The following is a 19985-nucleotide window of genomic DNA, read 5'->3' on the forward strand; positions in this document are numbered from 1 at the left end:
ACTGTTGCTTCCTGACCTGCATATAGGTTTCTCAAGAGGCAGGTCAGGTGGTCTGGTATTCCCATCTCTTGAAGAATTTTCCACAGTTTATTGTGATCCACACAGTCAAAGACTTTGGCATAGTCAATAAAGGAGAAATAGATGTTTTCCTGGAACTCTCTTGCTTTTTCGATGATCCAGCAGATGTTGGCAATTTTATCTCTGGGCAAATTTTACATACTTTTCCATAAATATTTCTATAACATAGCTGATAACACAATTTTGATTAAAGAAAACTTGTTCTGCTCTCTGGACTTATCAGGAATCATCCTCAGAATCTCCAAAATTTAACTGCTTTCATGGACAAATTTTCTTCACCCAAAAGGACTGAGAATGGCAACTATACCACCTTGTGGTCATATCTGGGAATCTAACATTTCCCTAGTAGCTTGGTAGACAAAGAAAATGCACCAGCATTCTAGACTACTGAAATAACCCTCTTTGCAATACCTCATGAAGATGTATTACTCTCCTACAAGTTACATTCTTTTCTATTACCTTTCCAGTGATGCATATATACAGAACATTCATGCTTTTCTCTGTAATACTTTTTAAACAAATACTTATTCAGCATGTCCTATGTGCCAAGCACAATTTCAAATGCTTCACAAATACTATCTCATTTAATCTTCATAACAACTTTTGAGAAAGTTGTTTTATAGATAAGACTGAAGTATGAAGAAGTAACATACCCAAACTCAGAAATTTTTGATTGATAAACCTAACAATTATCATATATAAGGTTTGTAATACTTCAATATTGTTGGAATAAAGCATAGCACACAAAAGCCTATTTAATTAAATCTTTTCATTTATCATTTTCTCATTATTTGCAATATATATATATCCAGACCCCCAGATAAACTATAGGGAATTAACTAATCTATTTGATAATGTATACAGAGAATAGATATATATTACTAGGATTATAAAGGAATCAAAACAAATCTGCAAGAATATCTGATATATATTTTCACAATATGAACATATTCTATATTTAGAAGTACTGGAGTTTAACCAATGTATTATCTTCATCAGACACTTTGCTTAGTCTGTATGTAAGTGAAGTCACTCAGTTGTGTCTGACTCTTTGCAACCCCATGGACTGTAGCCTACTAGGCTCCTTTGTCCATGGGATTGTCCAGGCAAGAGTACTGGAGTGGATTGCCATTTCCTTCTCCAAGGGATCTTTCCAACCCAGGGGTTTAACCCGGGTCTCCCTCATTGCAGACAGGTGCTTTACTGTCTGAGCCACCAGGGAAGCCCAGTCTGTATCTAATCCTCCCAGCTAATTCTAATATGACAATAATTTCTCCATATATAATGTTTTCGTGTCTGTTATATGTGTCTTGACACATGGAGCACTTAATATTCATTTACAGGTACAATAATTCTTTTTTTTTTTTCTCTTCGAACACTCACTTCAGTCGTGTCCAACTCTTTGTGACTACGGACTGTAGCCTGCCAGGCTCCTCTGTCTATAGGATTCTCTAGGCAAGAATATTGGAGTGGGTTACCATGCCCTCTTCCAGGTATCTTCCTGACACAGGGATTAGACCCGTATCTCTTGCCATTTCCTGCACTGGCAGGTGGGTTGTTTACCACTAGCGACATCTGGGAAGCCCTTCTTTGAACACAAACATATCAAAATTAAAGCACCATCTATACCTTAACAACTGAACTGTTCTCAACAACTCTGTTTTCTTCAGTTTACAGTCAGAGCAACTTCTGTGGAGACTTAGGAGACTACATCACTATATATAAAGAATATTTACTCACTTTAACTAAAATTTGCAAGAACACTCTTCTGTAATAATCCTATATTACTAAATATATTGAAGCTGAATATAACCTCCCTTTTTCATACTTGATGCTTCCTTTCATGTGCAGGGAACATTCCTAACCTCTCTCTGCTTCCTTAGGGGAAGATCAATGGCTTAACAGGATTGCTGAATATGGAAGGATTAATTGTGGACATATAATTCAACCTCTTCCTTATTTCTCCCCTTGGGTAACCGAAGAAGCACACATTCTCCTCTACGCCATGTATCTTAAAAGAGCAGGTCATTCAAGTGGGTAGACTTGTCCTAATCCAGCTCTATCTATGACAAGAGTAGATAAACTTGTTTAATTTGGGATTTCAGGATTAAGAAATCCTGTTTTCTTCAAATATAAGCCACATTATCCAATATTGTTTATCAATAATAAAGATGAAGGACTGATGTTGAAGCTGAAACTCCAATACTTTGGCCACCTGATGCGAAGAGCTGACTCATTTGAAAAGACCCTGATGCTGGGAAAGACTAAGGGCAGGATGAGAAGGGGACAACAGAGGATGAGATGGTTGGATGGCATCACTGACTCAATGGACATGGGTTTGGGTAGACTCCGGGAGATGGTGACGGACAGGGAGGCCGGGAGTGCTGTGGTTCATGGGGTCACAAAGAGTCAGACACGACTGAGCAACTGAACTGAACTGAACTGAAAAGATACTATTTTGATTTTCACTACCTTTCTAAACTGGTTCAGATTTAAGAAGCAAGATGTGATTTGTTTAGCCCTCTCAAAAACTCAAAATTAGACATAATCTAAACATGAGCTTTAAAATTTTTAAATGAAATGTTTTCCCTCTAACATTGGAAATTTCTCAAGAGAGAAACACAAATGTACCTAATTTAATACTATAATAAAATTTTTAAAAGATTAAAATCTTCTCTAAATTTCCAAATGACAGATGCTTTGAAATGTTTTAGCTAATGCTTTTAGATTAATAAAGAAACAATTTTGGAAATGAAATTGTGTGATATATATTATTTTTAAAAAATTTTGGTGTATAGTTGATTTATAACATTGTGTTAGTTTCAGGTGTATAGCAAAGTGAATCTGTTATATGTATGCATACGCATATATCCAATCTTGTTTAGATTCTTTTCCCATATAGGCCATTACAGTAGAAGTCCCTGAGCTATACAGGAGGTCCTTAGTAGTTATCTATTTTATACATAATTGTGTGTATATCGGAGAAGGCAATGGCAACCCACTCCAGTACTCTTGCCTGGAAAATCCCATGGGCGGAGCAGCCTGGTAGGCTGCAGTCCATGGGGTCGCAAAGAGTCAGACACAACTGAGCGACTTCACTTTCACTTTTCACTTTCATGCATTGGAGAAGGAAGTGGCAACCCACTTGAGTGTTCTTGCCTGAAGAATCCCAGGGATGGGGCAGCCTAGTGGGCTGCCGTCTATGGGGTCGCACAGAGTCGGACATGACTGAAGTGACTTAGCAGTAGCAGTAGCAGCAGTGTGTATATATCAATTCCAATCTTCCAATTTATCCCTTCCCAGCCTCTTACTCCCTGGTAATCATAAATCTAATTTCTACATCTGTAACTCTATTTTTGTTTTGTAGATAAGCTCATTTATAGCCTTTTTTTTAGATTCCACATAGAAGTGACCATATGTATAGTTCCTTCTCTGACTTCATTCAGTATGCAATCTCTAGGTCCATTGCTGCAAATGGTATTATTTTGTTCTTTTCTATGGCTGAGTACTATTCCATTTTATGTTGGTACCATATCTTTTGTGTGATATATTTTTGATGTTATTTTCCAATTTATGATAAAAAATTTACTAAATAGATGTTAGAAAACAAAATGGTTATAAAGAAATTTATGAGAATTATATAAAACTCTTACCTTGTCTTTTTTTCCTTTGAGAGTAACTGTGTTTTCTTTCATCTCTCTTTTGAGTTCTTCCTATTAAAAATGAATATCAAGTACATACAATGTAGTCAATACTATTATAAAAATTAATTTTCCTATTATCAAATCTTTCCTAAGAAATACTAATAAAGAATCCTGCCTTCTACATCTTAAAAAAACAATGAAAAGAAAAAAATTATTTCCCTTCTACAGAAGTATGTTATTTGATTTCGATTATCTTTTTTAAAAAATTCTGATCTGTCTCTGGCAGGTACCTGTGGACTCTTGAGTAAGTCCTTTAAGACACCAAATCTCAGCTTTTTCATTTGTAAAATGAAGTGCATGCATCAGCTTATAAATTAAGGGATATACACAATTAACTAGCTATAAAGAGCTGCAAAGAGATTCAAAATATTATGAACCTTTAGAGGCAGAATACACTTATTCTCTGTGTATTAAGAAAAGCAATTCAGTTGAACACTGAATAATAAATTTTCAACATGAGATGAACAGGGATGAGGAATAAAAAGAAAGTTACAAAAAAGGTACAAAATAGTTATAAAATAATACATCATTTCTCTAGTACTCCAGGAAATAATATATTCTGTTGGAGATTAGTGTATGTACATTCAGTAGGGGAAAAAAGGAAAAATTAACCCTGGCCTAGAAAAAATAATATGTACAATGCCTTTAATATGAGAGTCATCTGGAAAACAGAATGGTTACAGCCTCAAGTAGCCTTACAAGTGTCAGAGAAGGAAAAGTTTCAGTGCACATGTACAACTTTAGGCAAACCTGCCTTGGCTGTCCATGATGCCTATGACAATATCTGTACTCAATGAACGTCTTATGTACACAATGCTATCTCTCCTAAAATGTTGCTCTTAACCAGACAATACACTTCACCATGAAAGAAGCTGGCAATAAGCTGATATAACATGTAGTCACTGTTCTTATTATATATCCTATAAACTGGCAATAATTGATCTTCAGTTATCACAATTGACATCTACTCTGTGGGTATGAAATGCAGTCTTCTAGGATAAAGTATATCCTCTAAACTAGCTAAATTACACTGACTCTCAGAATACACATCTCAGCTTCTAGAGGACAGAATGGAGAAAGCACCTTCCTAAACTGTACTTTCTCTGACTCTTGACTTCTGCAGGTCTGGAGATCTTAGTACAGTCTGTTCTAATACAACATGTGTTTCCAAGGTATGGATTAGCTCATACCCAAAAGTGTTTCTCTGGTAATGTCTAACTGATCATGAGTTCCCTAAACTAATGGGCAGTCCACTAAGGTCCGTATTTAATGAGTAACTAAAAAATGTCTGTAATATGGACTGGCAAAGAAAGGATTGACTTGAGGTACAGGAGTAGAGTATGACAGCCTTGTGCTCACCTTTCAGACCTGAATAAATTTATAAACCTAGAACCCTCTAAATTAAAAGATGGATTTTGCAATAATATCAGAAATACATACTGAATTTTGGTAATTGGATATTGACTATCAGCTAACACCAACTCTTATAACCCAAAATGTTACTATTTTTTCACTCACTAGCTTGAGCGCAGGTGTTTTGGGGTCACATGATAAATACATTTAATCTAACTCCACCTCACGGTGAGCCCATGGAACCATAAACCTATTCTGTGATAATTTCTTTAGATCCTGAGTATACAGTTGAATAGATAAACTCAGTAAATGGCATAATCACCATATTAGTTCTGAATACACAGTGAGATTTTTTACATTTAGAAGGACCAACTGGAAGATTTTAAAACTCTCTTTCCATATCAAGGATATAGACAAATATATAAAATACCACATCTCACTAGGCAGAGAGTAAGGTACCATCAAGAGATGAAAGACACAGGAAAGGTGATTTAGCACAGTCTCACAAAGTCAACGTATTTTAAGTAGAAGCTAAGACTATCATCCAGTAACAATTTCTTCATATTGATTGGTATGTAAAAGAGGTCAAAATCAGAATTGGCATATCATGAAAGCCAAAGTGTTAGCCGCTTAGTCATATCTGACTCTTTGCAATCCCATGGACTATAGCCCACCAGACTCCTCTGTCCACAGAATTCTCTAAGCAAGCACACAGGAGTGGACTGCCATTTCCTACTCCAGGGGATCTTCCCAACCCAGGGATAGAACCTGCGTCTCCTGAATTTTAGGCAGATTCTTTACCATCTGAGCCACCAGGGAATATTGGCTTATTGACTAGGATCAAAATTGAAAACTAAGAAAAAGTTTCACATAAAACATGAGTTCAACTTAAATACTGGAAATGTGCTTTTATCGGGCTTCCCTGGTGGCTCAACAGTAATCTGCCTGCAATGCAGGAGACCACAGTTTAATCCCTGGGTCAGGAAGATCCCCTGGAGAAGGGAATGGCTACCCACTCCAATATTCTTGCCTGGAGAATTCCATGGACAGAGGAGCCTGGTGAGCTACAGTCCATGAGGTCACAAAGAGTCAGATTAATCTTGATAATATAAAATAATAAAACATAAAAATTATATATATAAAAGAATAGGCAGTAGGAGAAAGTGTTCAATATATTGTTTAAAAACATAAAGATAACCAGTAAAATGTCTCTGCTGCCTTCAAATTATGGTGCTGGAGAAGAGTCCTGAAAGTCCCTTGACAGCAAGGAGATCAAACCCTTCAATCTTAAAGGAAATCAACCCTGAATACTCATTGGAAGGATTGATGTTGAAGCTGAAGCTCCAGTATTTTGGTCATCTGATGCGAAGAACTGATTCATTGGAAAAGACCCTGATGCTGGGAAAGATTAAGGGTAGAAGGAGAAGAGGGCATCAGAGGATGAGATGGCTGGATGGTATCGCCAATGCAATGGACATGAACTTGGGCAAACTCCAGGAAATGGTGAGGGACAGGGAGGTCTGGCATGCTGCAGTCCGTGGGGTCACAAAGAGTGGGACATGACTAGGTGACTGAACAACAACAACCAGTAAAATAATTAAAAAGACTATATACACCTCCCAAATCAACCAAAGATAAACACACACATAAAACTCAACCAAAAAACCAAATAATTTTAAAATGGGCAAAAGATGTGAACACACAGTTCTCCAAAGAGGATATACAAATGGCCAAAAAGCTTATGAAAAGATGTCCAACATCTCTAATTATATGGGAAATGCAAATCAAAAGTGCAATGAGCTAACATTTCACATTCATTAGGATGATCACTATCAAAGTAATAGAAAACAAGCTTTGGCAAGGATGCAGAGAAACTGGAATCCTTGCCCATTATTAGTAGGAATGAAAAATGGTACAGTTGCTATGGAAAACTGTATGGTGGTTCCTCAAAAAATTAATATTAAAATTACTATTTGATCCAAGAATCCCGCTTTTGGGATATATATCCAAAAGAATTCAAAGCAGGATCTCCAAGAGATATCTGCATACCTCTGTTCATTAAGACATTAATGACAATAGCCAAGAAGTAAAAGCAGCCCTAATTTTCATCACAGATGAATGAATAAAGAATATGTGGCATATACACGCAATGGAATATTAGGCAGCCTTAAAAAAGTAATGAGAGAGACAGAGGGAAGAAGAAAGAGAGACAGAGAGAGAGAGAGAGGGGAGGGAGGGAAGGACAAGATGATTGTATGGTATCACCAACTCAATGGACATGAGTTTGAGCAAGCTCCAAGAGACGGTGAAGGACAGGAAAACCTGGTGTTTTGCAGTCTATGGGGTTGCAAAAAGTTGGACACCACCCTACGATTGAACAAAAGAAGGAAATTTTGTCACATGCTACAACATGGATGAATCTTAAAGACATTATGCTAACTGAAGTAATCCAGTTACAGAAAGACAAATAATAAATGGTAATTAAAATCATAGAAACAGAGAAAAAAGGTAGTTATAAGGTAGGGTTTAATGGATTTAGACTTTCAGTTTTACGAGTTAAAAAGTTCTAGAGATCTACTGTACAACAATATCTATATGCTTAAAGCTACTAATCTATACACTTAAAACATGTTAAGATGGATATAAGTGTACTGATACATATTTTTACCATGAATTTACAAACAAAACTACAACCATTCTATCTTATAAATATCAATATAAAGGTATTAAATAAAAATATAGCAAACAGAAAGTAGCATCACATTAAAAATGCTTCATGATCAACTGGAGTTCATTCTAAAAATGCAAGAATAAGTTTAAAATATATATCATATCAATAAATACTATCAGGAAAACTAAGCAGTTAAAGAGACTTCTCATATTAAAGACTCCATTAAGGTTAATAAGAAATAGACAAAAACATATAAAACAACAAAGTATAAAAAGAAAAGATCACAACAGGAATATCGGGCAAAGCTGACTTCAAAGCAAAAAGGGCAAAGATAAAAGATAACAGTTTCCAAGGAGCAATTAATCAGTACAAACTTTTACACAATAAGTAGTATTCATCAAAACACATAAAGTAAAATTGGTTAAAAACTCAAGAGGAAGAGAAACAAAACAGTAATAAACCCTTAATGCATTCTTTCAGTTTACAATTTATCAAAAATTAAAAATATATAACAAAGTAGATGTCAAAAAAATAATTGATACAGTAGATCAAACTTCTTTGTAAGGAAGAGTAAATCCAGATTATAAAATCTTCCTCTCTCTAAACTAACAAAAAAACACAAAAGGAAAGAGGAAAGGAAAGTGGTTAAGAACTGGCAAAAATGAATTCAACGACAGAAACATGCCATATCAGGCCATAATCTTCCAATTCTAGTTAAGGTTCATTAGGAAAGACACAGTACTGTCTGATTTGTGCTGTGCTGATCAGAGTACTGGGCTGATTTGACTCAATGTGGCTCCTAACCTAATTATTACTTAGATATTAGTGGGATTAGTGAAAGTGAATACATATAATAATGAGAATAATTGTCACTAATATACCTGGATTTGATAAGAAGAAATCTGAGGGGATACGTAGGCAGTTCAGGAAAAAGAAGCCTAGGAAATGGAGGAAAAATCACTAAATTTTATCACTTTAGTCTCTCTCACCTGGACAAAAAAGCACAACCACCATACCAATAAAGAACTAATTATCTGTGCCAATAAGTAAAACATAAGAGACAAAGAAAAAAATCTAAAAAGGAAGAAAAGATTCCCCTGAAGGAGCAGAAAACAAAAAATAAGAGATTCATTGAAAAACCATGTAAATTTTGTCCTTATCCATGTGGCTGCCTGCCACCACTCTATAAGTAGGGTATACCAAATCATGATATTCTTGTCTTTTTCCTCATAAAATTTGGTGAGTGAGGAAACATAGCTTTGAAGAGAGACTGGAAAAATGGCAAAAATGAATAACTATAGCTTAACCTGTCAGAAAGACATATGGGCTCCAAGGCTTCACACGGAGTTGGTTATAACACGTGAAGCCTAAGGACAAAACATTCACCAAAAAATAACCACAGACCAATCTTTGATATGAATATAGATATAAAAAAATCCTCAACAAAAAATACTAGCAAACCAAATCTCGCTGAATATAAAGAAGGCTATATGTCATGACAAACTAGGATTTCTCCTAAGACTTGAAGTTGAATCTAATCAAAATTATAGACTTTATACTACAATTGATACCATCAAGAAACTGAAAAGACAATTCAAAAAATGGGAGAAAATATTTAAAAATCTTATATTAGATAAGAGATTTATATGTAGAATACATAAAGAACTCCTAAAACTCAATATTAAAAAATAAGTAGGAGGTGGTCCTAAGATGATGGAGGAATAGGACAGGGAGACCACTTTCTCCTCCACAAATTCATCAAAAGAACATTTGAATGCTGAGTAAATTCCACAAAACAACTTCTGAATGCCAGCAGAGGACATCAGGCACCCAGAAAAGCAGCCCATTGTCTTTGAAAGGAGGTAGGAAAAAATATAAAAGATAAAAAGAGAGACAAAAGAGGTAGGGATGGAGATCTGTCCCGGGAAGGGAGTCTTAAAAAAGAGAGAAGTTTCCGAACACCAGGAAACACTCTCACTGGCAAGTTTGTGGCGAGCCTTGGAACCTCAGAGAGCAATATAACCAAGAGGAAAAATAAATAATTAAAACACACAGATTACGTGCCCAACGGTAACTCCCAGTGGAGAAGCAGCCCAGACACCCGCATCCGCCACTAGCAAGCGGCTGGGGCAGGGAGGCGCCTGCTGCACTGCTTAGAGTAAGGACCAGGCCAGAACGCCCTGAGGGCAATCTGAGGGACCTAACGTGAAGTAGCAAACCAGACTGTGGGATAGCTACCCTGAGAAAAGCCCCTAAGACACTGCCAGGCCTGCTCACAGAACAAAGGACTGAGCAGAGTTAGCCAGCTGCAGACCAGTCCATCCGCCGCCAGAGACAGGCAGGCAAGGGCAGCCAGAGCCGGAAGGGGGCAATCGTGGCCCCAGAGAGACATCATCTACCAAACTGCAAGTAGGCTTTGTTGCTAACCAAGACTTCCCGGGATTCTGTACAGTTGATATCCAGGGTGTGCCAGTTATACACCCAGAAAACCAGGCAGCAGGGACGGAGGAGGCGATAAGTCACAGCGACCCCGCTCACCAAACACCTGGTCACCTGAGCTGCTCGGACCTGGGAAGGGCACAAAATGCAGGCCCAACAGAATCAGCATCTTTGTGGAGTACCTGAGTACCTGAACCTGAGCGGCTTAGACCTGGGAGGTGCATACAACCCAGAGCCGGCCTCAGACAGTTCCCAGCAGAGCAACTAGAGCCTAAGCAGTGTAGACTGGGAAAGCACACACCAGGAGCAGGGGCAAACCCAGTGTGGCTTAGACACTGCGAGGACACACCAGGGTTATTTGTTTGCAGCGTCCCTCCCTCCCCATAGCACATCTGAACAAGTGAGCTTAAAAAAGTGACCATCACCGCCCCCTTGTGTCAGGTAGAAATTAGACACTGAAGAGACCAGCAAACAAGAAGCTAAAACGGAGGGAACCACCTTGGAAGTGACAGGTGCAATAGATTAAAACCCTATAGTTAGCACCCAACCACATAGGAAGGGGCCTATAGATCTTGAGAAGTATAAGCCGGATCAAGGAACTATCTGAAAACGAACTGACCCCACACTGTCCACAACAACATCAGAGAAAGTCCTAGATATATATTTACTATTATCATTCTTTAAATTAAAAAAAAATTTTTAAGTCCTCTCTCTTTTAATTTTCATTTTTATAACCTACTACTACTTTGCAAAAAAAAAAGACCCTATTTTTTAAAGCAAACTTCATATATATATATTTTTTATAATTTTTGTGACTTTTTTCCTTTAATATTGTATTTTTGAGAATCCAACCTCTAGATTTTTAATCTTTAATTTTTGGTATTTGTTACCAATTTTGTACCTTTAAGAACCCAATCTTCAGTACCCATTTTTACTTGGGAGCGAGATTACTGGCTTGACTGCTCTCTCCCCCTTTGGACTCTCCTTTTTCTCCACCAGGTTGCCTCTATCTCCTCCCTCACCCTTCTCTTCTCTACCCAACTCTGTGAATCTCTTTGTGTGTTCTGGGCTGTGGAGAACACAGGGAACTGATTACTGGCTGGATCTGTCTCTCTCCTTTCGATTCCCCCCTTTATCCTCCTTGCCACCTCTGTCTCCTTCCTCCCTCTTCTCTGTGTAACTCCGTGAACATCTCTGAGGGGTCCAGACTGTGAAGAGCACATAGGGAAGTGATTAATGGCTAGCTTGCTCTCTCCCCTTTGGATTTCCCTTCTTCTCCTTCTGGTCACCTCTATATCCCTCCTCTTTCTTCTCTTCTCCATGTAACTCTGTGAACCTCTCTGGGTGTCCCTCACTGAGGAGAAACTTTCCATCTTTAACCTACATGTTTTATCATCGGTGCTGTATAGATGGAGAAGTCTGAGGCTACTGTAAGAATAAGACTGAAAACCAGAGGCAGGAGGCTTAAGTTCAAATCCTGAGAACACCAGAGAACTCCTAACTCCAGGGAACATTAATCGACAGGAGCTCATCAAACGCCTCCATACCTACACTGAAACCAAGCACCACCCAAGGGCCAACAAGTTCCAGAGCAAGACATACCATGCAAATTATCCAGAAACACAGGAACATAGCCCTGAGCTTCAATATACAGGTTGCCCAAAGTCACTCCAAACCCACTGACGTCTCAAAATTCATTACTGGACACTTCACTGTACTCCAGAGAGAAGAAATCCAGCTCCACCCACCAGAACATCGACACAAGCTTCCCTAACCAGGAAACCTTGACAAGCCACCCGTCCAACTCCACCCACAGTGAGGAAACTCCACAATAAAGAGAACTCCACAAACTGCCAGAATACAGAAAGGCCACCCCAAACACAGCAATATAAACAAGATGAAGAGGCAGAGGAATACCCAACAGGTAAAGGAACAGGATAAATGCCCACCAAACCAAACAAACGAGGAAGAGATAGGGAATCTACCTGATAAAGAATTCCAAATAATGATAGTGAAAATGATCTAAAATCTTGAAAACAAAATGGAGTTACAGATAAATAGCCTGGAGATAAGGATTGAGAACATGCAAGAAAGGTTTAACAAGGACCTAGAAGAAATAAAAAAGAGTCAATATATAATGAATAATGCAATAAATGAGATCAAGAACACTCTGGAGGGAACCAACAGTAGAATAATGGAGGCAGAAGATAGTATACATAAGGTGGAAGATAGAATGGTAGAAATAAATGAATCAGAGAGGAAAAAAGAAAAACGAATTAAAAGAAATGAGGACAATCTCAGAGACCTCCAGGACAATGTTAAATGCCCCAACATTTGAATCATAGGAGTCTCAGAAGAAGAAGACAAAAAGAAAGACCATGAGAAAATACTTGAGGAGATAATAGTGGAAAACTTCCCTAAAATGGGGAAGGAAATAATCACCCAAGTCCAAGAAACCCAGAGAGTCCCAAACAGGATAAACCCAAGGCAAGACACCACAAGACACATATTAATCAAATTAACAAAGATCAAACACAAAGAACAAATATTAAATGCAGCAAGGGAAAAACAACAATGGGATTCCCATAAGGAAAACAGCTGATCTTTCAACAGAAACTCTTCAGGCCAGGAGAGAATGGCAGGACATACTTAAAAGTGATGAAAGAAAATAACCTACAGCCCAGATTACTGTACCCAGCAAGGATCTCATTCAAGTATGAAGGAGAAATCAAAAGCTTTACAGACAAGCAAAAGCTGAGAGAATTCAGCACCACCAAACCAGCTCTCCAACAAATGCTAAAGGATATTCTCTAGACAGGAGACAAAAACGGTGTATAAGCTCGAACCCAAAATAATAAAGTAAATGGCAATGGGATCATACTCATCAATAATTACCATAAATGTAAATGGGTTGAATTCCCCAACCAAAAGACAAAGACTGGCTGAATGGATACAAAAACAAGACCCCTATATATGTTCTCTACAAGAAACCCACCTTGAAACCAGGGACACATACAGACTGAAAGTGAAGGGCTGGAAAAAGATATTCCATGCAAATAAAGCCCAAAGGTAGCAGGAGTAGCAATACTCATATCAGATAAAATAGACTTTAAAACAAAGGCTGTGAAAAGAGACAAAGACGGTCACTACATAATGATCAAAGGATCAATCCAAGAAGAAGATATAACAATTATAAATATATATGCACCCAACATAGGAGCAACGCAATATGTAAGGCAAATGCTAACAAGTATGAAAGGGGAAATTAACAAGAACACAATAATAGTGGGAGACTTTAGTACTCCACTCACATCTATGGATAGATCAACTAAACAGAAAATTAACAAGAAAACACAAACTTTAAATGATACAATAGACCAGTTAGACCTAATTCATATCTATAGGACATTTCACCGCAAAACAATGAATTTCACCTTTTTTCTCAAGCACACACTGAACCTTCTCCAGGATAGATCATATCCTGGGCCATAAATCTAGCCTTGGTAAATTCAAAAAAATTGAAATCATTCTAATCATCTTTTCTGACCATAATGCAGTAAGATTAGATCTCAATTACAGGAGAAAAACTATTAAAAATTCCAACATATGGAGGCTGAACAACATGCTGCTGAATAACCAACAAATCACAGAAGAAATCTAAAAAGAAATCAAAATATGCATAAAAATGAATGAAAATGAAAACACAACAACCCAAAATTTGTGGGACACTGTAAAAGCAGTGCAAAGGGGAAGGTTTATAGCAATACAGGCATACCTCAAGAAACAAGAAAAAAGTCAAATAAATAACCTAACTGTACACCTAAAGCAACTAGAAAAGGAAGAAATGAAGAACCCCAGGGTCAGTAGAAGGAAAGAAATCTTAAAAATTAGGGCAGAAATAAATGCAAAAGAAATAAGAGACTATAGCAAAAATCAACAAAGCCAAAAGCTGGTTCTTTGAGAGGATAAATAAAATTGACAAACCACTAGCCAGACCCATCAAGAAACAAAGAGAGAAAAATCAAATCAATAAAATTAGAAATGAAAATGGAGAGATCACAACAGACAACACAGAAATACAAAGGATCATAAGAGACGACTATCAGCAATTATATGCCAATAAAATGGACAATGTGGAAGAAATGGACAAATTCTTAGAAAAGTACAACTTTCCAAAACTGAACCAGGAAGAAATAGAAAATCTTAACAGACCCATCACAAGCATGGACATTGAAACTGTAATCAGAAATCCTCCAGCAAACAAAAGCCCAGGTCCAGACGGCTTCACAGCTGAATTCTACCAAAAATTTAGAGAAGAGCTGACACCTATCCTGCTGAAACTCTTCCAAAAAATTGCAGAGGAAGGTAAACTTCCAAACTCATTCTATGAGGCCACCATCACCCTAATACCAAAACCTGACAAAGATGCCACAGAAAGAGAAAACTACAGGCCAATATCACTGATGAACATCAATGCAAAAATCCTTAACAGAATTCTAGCAATCAGAATCCAACAACATATTAAAAAGATCATACATCATGACTAAGTGGGCTTTATCCCAGGGATGCAAGGATTCTTCAATATCTGCAAATCAATCAATGTAATACACCACATTAACAAATAAAAAATAAAAGCCATATGATTATCTTAATAGATGCAGAGAAAGCCTTTGACAAAATTCAACATCCATTTATTATAAAAACCCTCCAGAAAGCAGGAATAGAAGGAACATACCTCAACATAATAAAATCTATATATGACAAACCCATACCAAACATTATCCTCAATGGTGAAAAATTAAAAACATTTCCCCTAAAGTCGGGAACAAGACAAGGGTGCCCGCTCTCACCACTACTATTCAACATAGTTTTGGAAGTATTGGCCACAGCAATCAGAGCAGAAAAAGAAATAAAAGGAATCCAAATTGGAGAAGAAATAAAATTCTCACTGTTTGCAGATGACATGATCCTCTACATAGAAAACCCTAAAGACTCCACCAGAAAATTACTAGAGCTAGAGCTCTAGGGCTAATCAATGAATATAGTAAAGTTGCAGGGTATAAAATTAACACAGAGAAATCCCTTGCATTCCTATACACTAATAATGAGAAAATAGAAAGAGAAATTAAGGAAACAATTCCATTCACCATTGCAACAAAAAGAATAAAATACTTAAGAACATATCTACCTAAAGAAACTAAAGACCTATATATAGAAAATCATAAAACACTGGTGAAAGAAATCAGAGAGGACACTAATAGATGGAGAAATATACCGTGTTCATGGATCAGAAGAATCAATATAGTGAAAATGAGTATACTACCCAAAGCAATCTATATAATCAGTGCAAGCTACCCACAGTATTTTTCACAGATACTTGATAGTACCCTATATCAAGCTACCAACAGTATTTTTCACAGAGCTAGAACAAATAATTTCACAATTTGTATGGAAATACAAAAAACTTCGAATAGCCAAAGCTATCTTGAGAAAGAAGAATGGAACTGGAGGAATCAACTTACCTGACTTCAGGCTCTACTACAAAGCCACAGTCATCAAGACAGTATGGTACTGTCTTGACAGACTGTGGCTGTCTTGACTGTACTTGTCAAGACAGAAATATAGATCAATGGAACAAAATAGAAAGCCCAGAGATAAACCCACGCACCTATGGACACCTTATCTTTGACAAAGGAGGCAAGAATATACAATGGAGAAAAGACAATCTCTTTAACAAGTGGTGCTGGGAAAACTGGTCAACCACTTGTAACAGAATGAAACTAGAACACTTTCTAACACCATACACAAAAACAAACTCAAAATGGAGTAAAGATCTAAATGTAAGACCAGAAACTATAAAACTCCTAGAGGAGAACATAGGCAAAACACTCTCCGACATACATCACAGCAGGATCCTCTATGACCCACCTCTCAAAGTAATGGAAATAAAAGCAAAAATAAACAAATGGGACCTAATTAAAATTAAAAGCTTCTGCAAGGTAAAAATACAGCCTTCAGAATGGGAGAAAATAATAGCAAATGGAGCAACTGACAAAGAATTAATCTCAAAAATATACAAGCAATTCTTGCAGCTCAATTCCAGAAAAACAAATGACCCAATCAAAAAATGGGCCAAAGAACTAAATAGACATTTCTCCAAAGAAGACATACAGAGGGCTAACAAACACATGAAAAGATGCTCAACATCACTCATTATCAGAGAAATGCACATCAAAACCACTATGAGGTACCATTTCATGCCAGTCAGAATGGCTACTATCCAAAAGTCTATAAGCAATAAATGCTTGAGAGGGTGTGCAGAAAAGGGAACCCTCGTACACTGTTGGTGGGAATGCAAACTAGTACAGCCACTATGGAGAACAGTGTGGAGATTCCTTAAAAAACTGGAAGTAGAACTGCCATATGACTCAGCAAGCCCACTGCTGGGCATACACACCAAGGAAACCAGAACTGAAAGAGACACGTGCACCCCAATGTTCATCACAGCACTGTTTATAATAGTCAGGACACGGAAGCAACCTAGATGTTCATCAGCAGACGAATGGATAAGAAAGCTGTGGTACATATACACAATGGAGTATTACTCAAGCCATTAAAAAGAATACATTTGAATCATTTCTAATGAAGTGGATGGAACTGGAGCCTATTATACAGAGTGAAGTAAGCCAGAAAGAAAAACACCAATACAGTATAACAAACTATATATATGGAATTTAGAAAGATGGTAACGATAACCCTGTATGAGAGATAGCAAAAGAGACACAGAGGTACAGAACAGTCTTTTGGACTCTGGGAGAGGGCGAGGGTGGGATGATTTGGGAGAATGGCATTGAAACATGTATATTATCATATGTGAAACGAATCACCAGTCCAGGTTTGATGCAGGATACAGGATGCTTGGGGCTGGTGCACTGGGATGACCCAGACGGATTGTATGGGGAGGGAGGTGGGTTAAGGATGGGGAACACATGTACACCAGTGGCAGATTCATATCGATGTATGGCAAAACCAATACAATATTGTAACCAATAAAATACTGTAAAGTAATTAGCCTCCAATTAAAATAAATTAATTTATATTTTAAAAAATAAATAAAATAAAAAATAAGTACCATTATATCTACTACTGTGGGCAAGAGTACCTTAGAAAAAATGGAGTAGCCATGATAGTCAACAAAAGGGTCCGAAATGCAGTACTTGGATGCAATCTCAAAAATGACAGAATGATCCCTGTTCATTTCCAAGGCAAACCATTCAATATCACAGTAATTCAAGTCTATGCCCTGACCAGTAATGCTGAAGAAGCTGAAGTTGAACGGTTCTATGAAGACTTACTAGACCTTCTAGAACTAACACCCAAAAAAGATGTCCTTTTCATTATAGGGGACTAGAATGCAAAAGTAGGAAGTCAAGAAACACCTGGAGTAACAGGCAAATTTGGCCTTGGAGTACAGAATGAAGCAGGGCACAGGCTAATAGAGTTTTTCTAAGAGAACGCACTGGTCATAGCAAACACCCTCCTCCAATAACACAAGAGAAGACTTTACACATGGACATCACCAGATGGTCAACACTGAAATCAGACTGATTATATACTTTGCAGCCAAACTTGGAGAAGCTCTATACAGTCAGCAAAAACAAGACCGGGAGCTGACTGTGGCTCAGATCATGAACTCCTTATTGGCAAATTCAGACTTAAATTGAAGAAAGTAGGGAAAACCACCAGACTATTCAAACATGAACATGAACGTGAAGTCGCTCAGTTGTGTCCAACTCTTTGCAACCCCATGGACTGTAGCCTACCAGGCTTCTCTGTCCATGGGATTTTCCAGGCAATAGTACTGGAGTGGATTGCCATTTCCTTCTCCAAGGGATCTTCCCAACCCAGGGATCAAACCCGGGTCTCCCGCATTGTAGACAGACGCTTTACCATTCAGGTATGACCTAAACCAAATCCCTTACAATTATACAGTGGAAGTGAGAAATAGATTTAAGGGACTAGATCTGATAGAGTGCCTGATGAACTATGGGCAGAGGTTCATGACATTGTACAGGAGACAGAGATCAAGACCATCCCAAGAAAAAGAAATGGAAGAAAAGCAAAATGGCTGTCTGAGGAGGCCTTACAAATAGCTGAGAAAAGAAAAGATGCCAAAAGCAAAGGAGAAAAGGAAAGACATACACGTCTGAATGCAGAGTTCCAAAGAATAGCAAAGAGAGATATGAAAGCCTTCCTCAGTGATCAATGCAAAGAAACAGAGGAAAACAATATAATGGAAAAGACTAGAGATCTCTTCAAGAAAATTAGAGATACCAAGGGACCATTTAATGCAAAGGTGGGCTCAATAAAGGACAGAAATGGTATGGACTTAACAGAAGCAGAAGATATTAAGAAGAGGTGGCAAGAATACACAGAAGAACTGTACAAAAAAGATCTTCACGACCAAGATAATCACCATGGTGTGATCACTCACCTAGAGCCAGACATCCTGGAATGTGAAGTCAAGTGGGCCTTAGGAAGCAACACTACGAACAAAGCTAGTGGAGGTGATGGAATCCCAGCTGAGCAATTTCAAATCCTGAAAGATGATGCCGTGAAAGTGCTGCACTCAATATGCCAGCAAATTTGGAAAAGTCAGCAGTAGCCACAGGACTGGAAAAGGTCAGTTTTCATCCCAATCCCAAATAAAGGCAATGCCAAAGAATGCTCCAACTACCGCACAATTGCACTTATCTCACATACTAGTAAAGTAATGCTCAAATTCTCCAAGCCAGGCTTCAACAGTGTGAACTATGAACTTCCTGATGTTCAAGCTGGTTTTAGAAAAGGCAGAGGAACCAGAGATCAAATTGCCAACATCTGCTGGATCTTCAAAAAAGTAAAAGAGTTCCATAAAAACACCTACTTCTGCTCTATTGACTTTGCCAAAGCCTTTGACTGTGTGGATCACAATAAACTGTGGAAAATTCTGAAAGAGATGTGAATACCAGACCACCTGACATGCCTCTTGACAAATCTGTATGCAGGTCAGGAAGCAACAGTTAGAACTGGATATGGAACAATAGACTGGTTCCAAATAGGAAAAGAAGTACGTCAAGACTGTATATTGTCAGTATGCTTATTTAACTTCTATGCAGAGTACATCATGCGAAATGCCAGGCTGGATGAAGCACAAGCTGGAATCAAGATTGCCGGGAGAAATATCAATAACCTCAGATATCCAGATGATACCATCTTATGGCAGAAAGTGAAGAACTAAAGAGCCTCTTGTTGAAAGTGAAAGAGGAGAGTGAAAAAGCTGGCTTAAAGCTCAACATTCAGAAAACTAAGATCATGTCATCTGGTCCCATAACTTCATGGCAAATTGATGGGGAAACAGTGGAAACAGTGGCTGACTTTATTTTGGGGGGCTCCAGAATCACTGTAGATAGTGACTGCAGCCATGAAATTAAAAGATTTTTGCTCCTTGGAAGAAAAGTTATGACCAACCTGACAGCATATTAAAAAGCAGAGACGTTACTTTGCCAACAAAGGTCCGTCTAGTCAAGGCTATGGTTTTACCCATAGTCATGTATGGATGTGAGAGTTGGACTTTAAAGAAAGCTGAGCACCAAAGAATTGATACTTTTAACTGTGGTGTTGGAGAAGACTCATGAGAGTCCCTTGGACTGCAAGGAGATCCAACCAGTCCATCCTAAAGGAGATCAGTCCTGAGTATT

General features: G+C 37.8%; 2 protein-coding genes across 9 annotated transcripts in view; one reads left to right on the forward strand and one right to left on the reverse strand.

Moving 5' to 3' along the window:
• TSPAN2 (tetraspanin 2) overlaps positions 1–17313 on the forward strand; it is a 106051-nt gene extending 88738 nt beyond the window's left edge. For both annotated transcript variants that reach the window (XM_059884780.1, XM_059884781.1), the window contains one exon: positions 11655–17313. In XM_059884780.1, the coding sequence (XP_059740763.1) occupies positions 15744–16862 (1119 nt within the window). In that variant the 5' untranslated portion in view covers positions 11655–15743 and the 3' untranslated portion in view covers positions 16863–17313. The remainder of the gene's footprint in view (positions 1–11654) is intronic.
• SYCP1 (synaptonemal complex protein 1) overlaps positions 1–19985 on the reverse strand; it is a 147407-nt gene that overhangs the window by 11139 nt on the left and 116283 nt on the right. For all 7 annotated transcript variants that reach the window (XM_059885031.1, XM_059885030.1, XM_059885027.1 and 4 more), the window contains one exon: positions 3732–3791. In XM_059885031.1, the coding sequence (XP_059741014.1) occupies positions 3732–3791 (60 nt within the window). The remainder of the gene's footprint in view (positions 1–3731; positions 3792–19985) is intronic.

Source organism: Bos taurus, chromosome 3 (assembly GCF_002263795.3).
Source record: "Bos taurus isolate L1 Dominette 01449 registration number 42190680 breed Hereford chromosome 3, ARS-UCD2.0, whole genome shotgun sequence".
NCBI lineage: Eukaryota > Metazoa > Chordata > Mammalia > Artiodactyla > Bovidae > Bos > Bos taurus.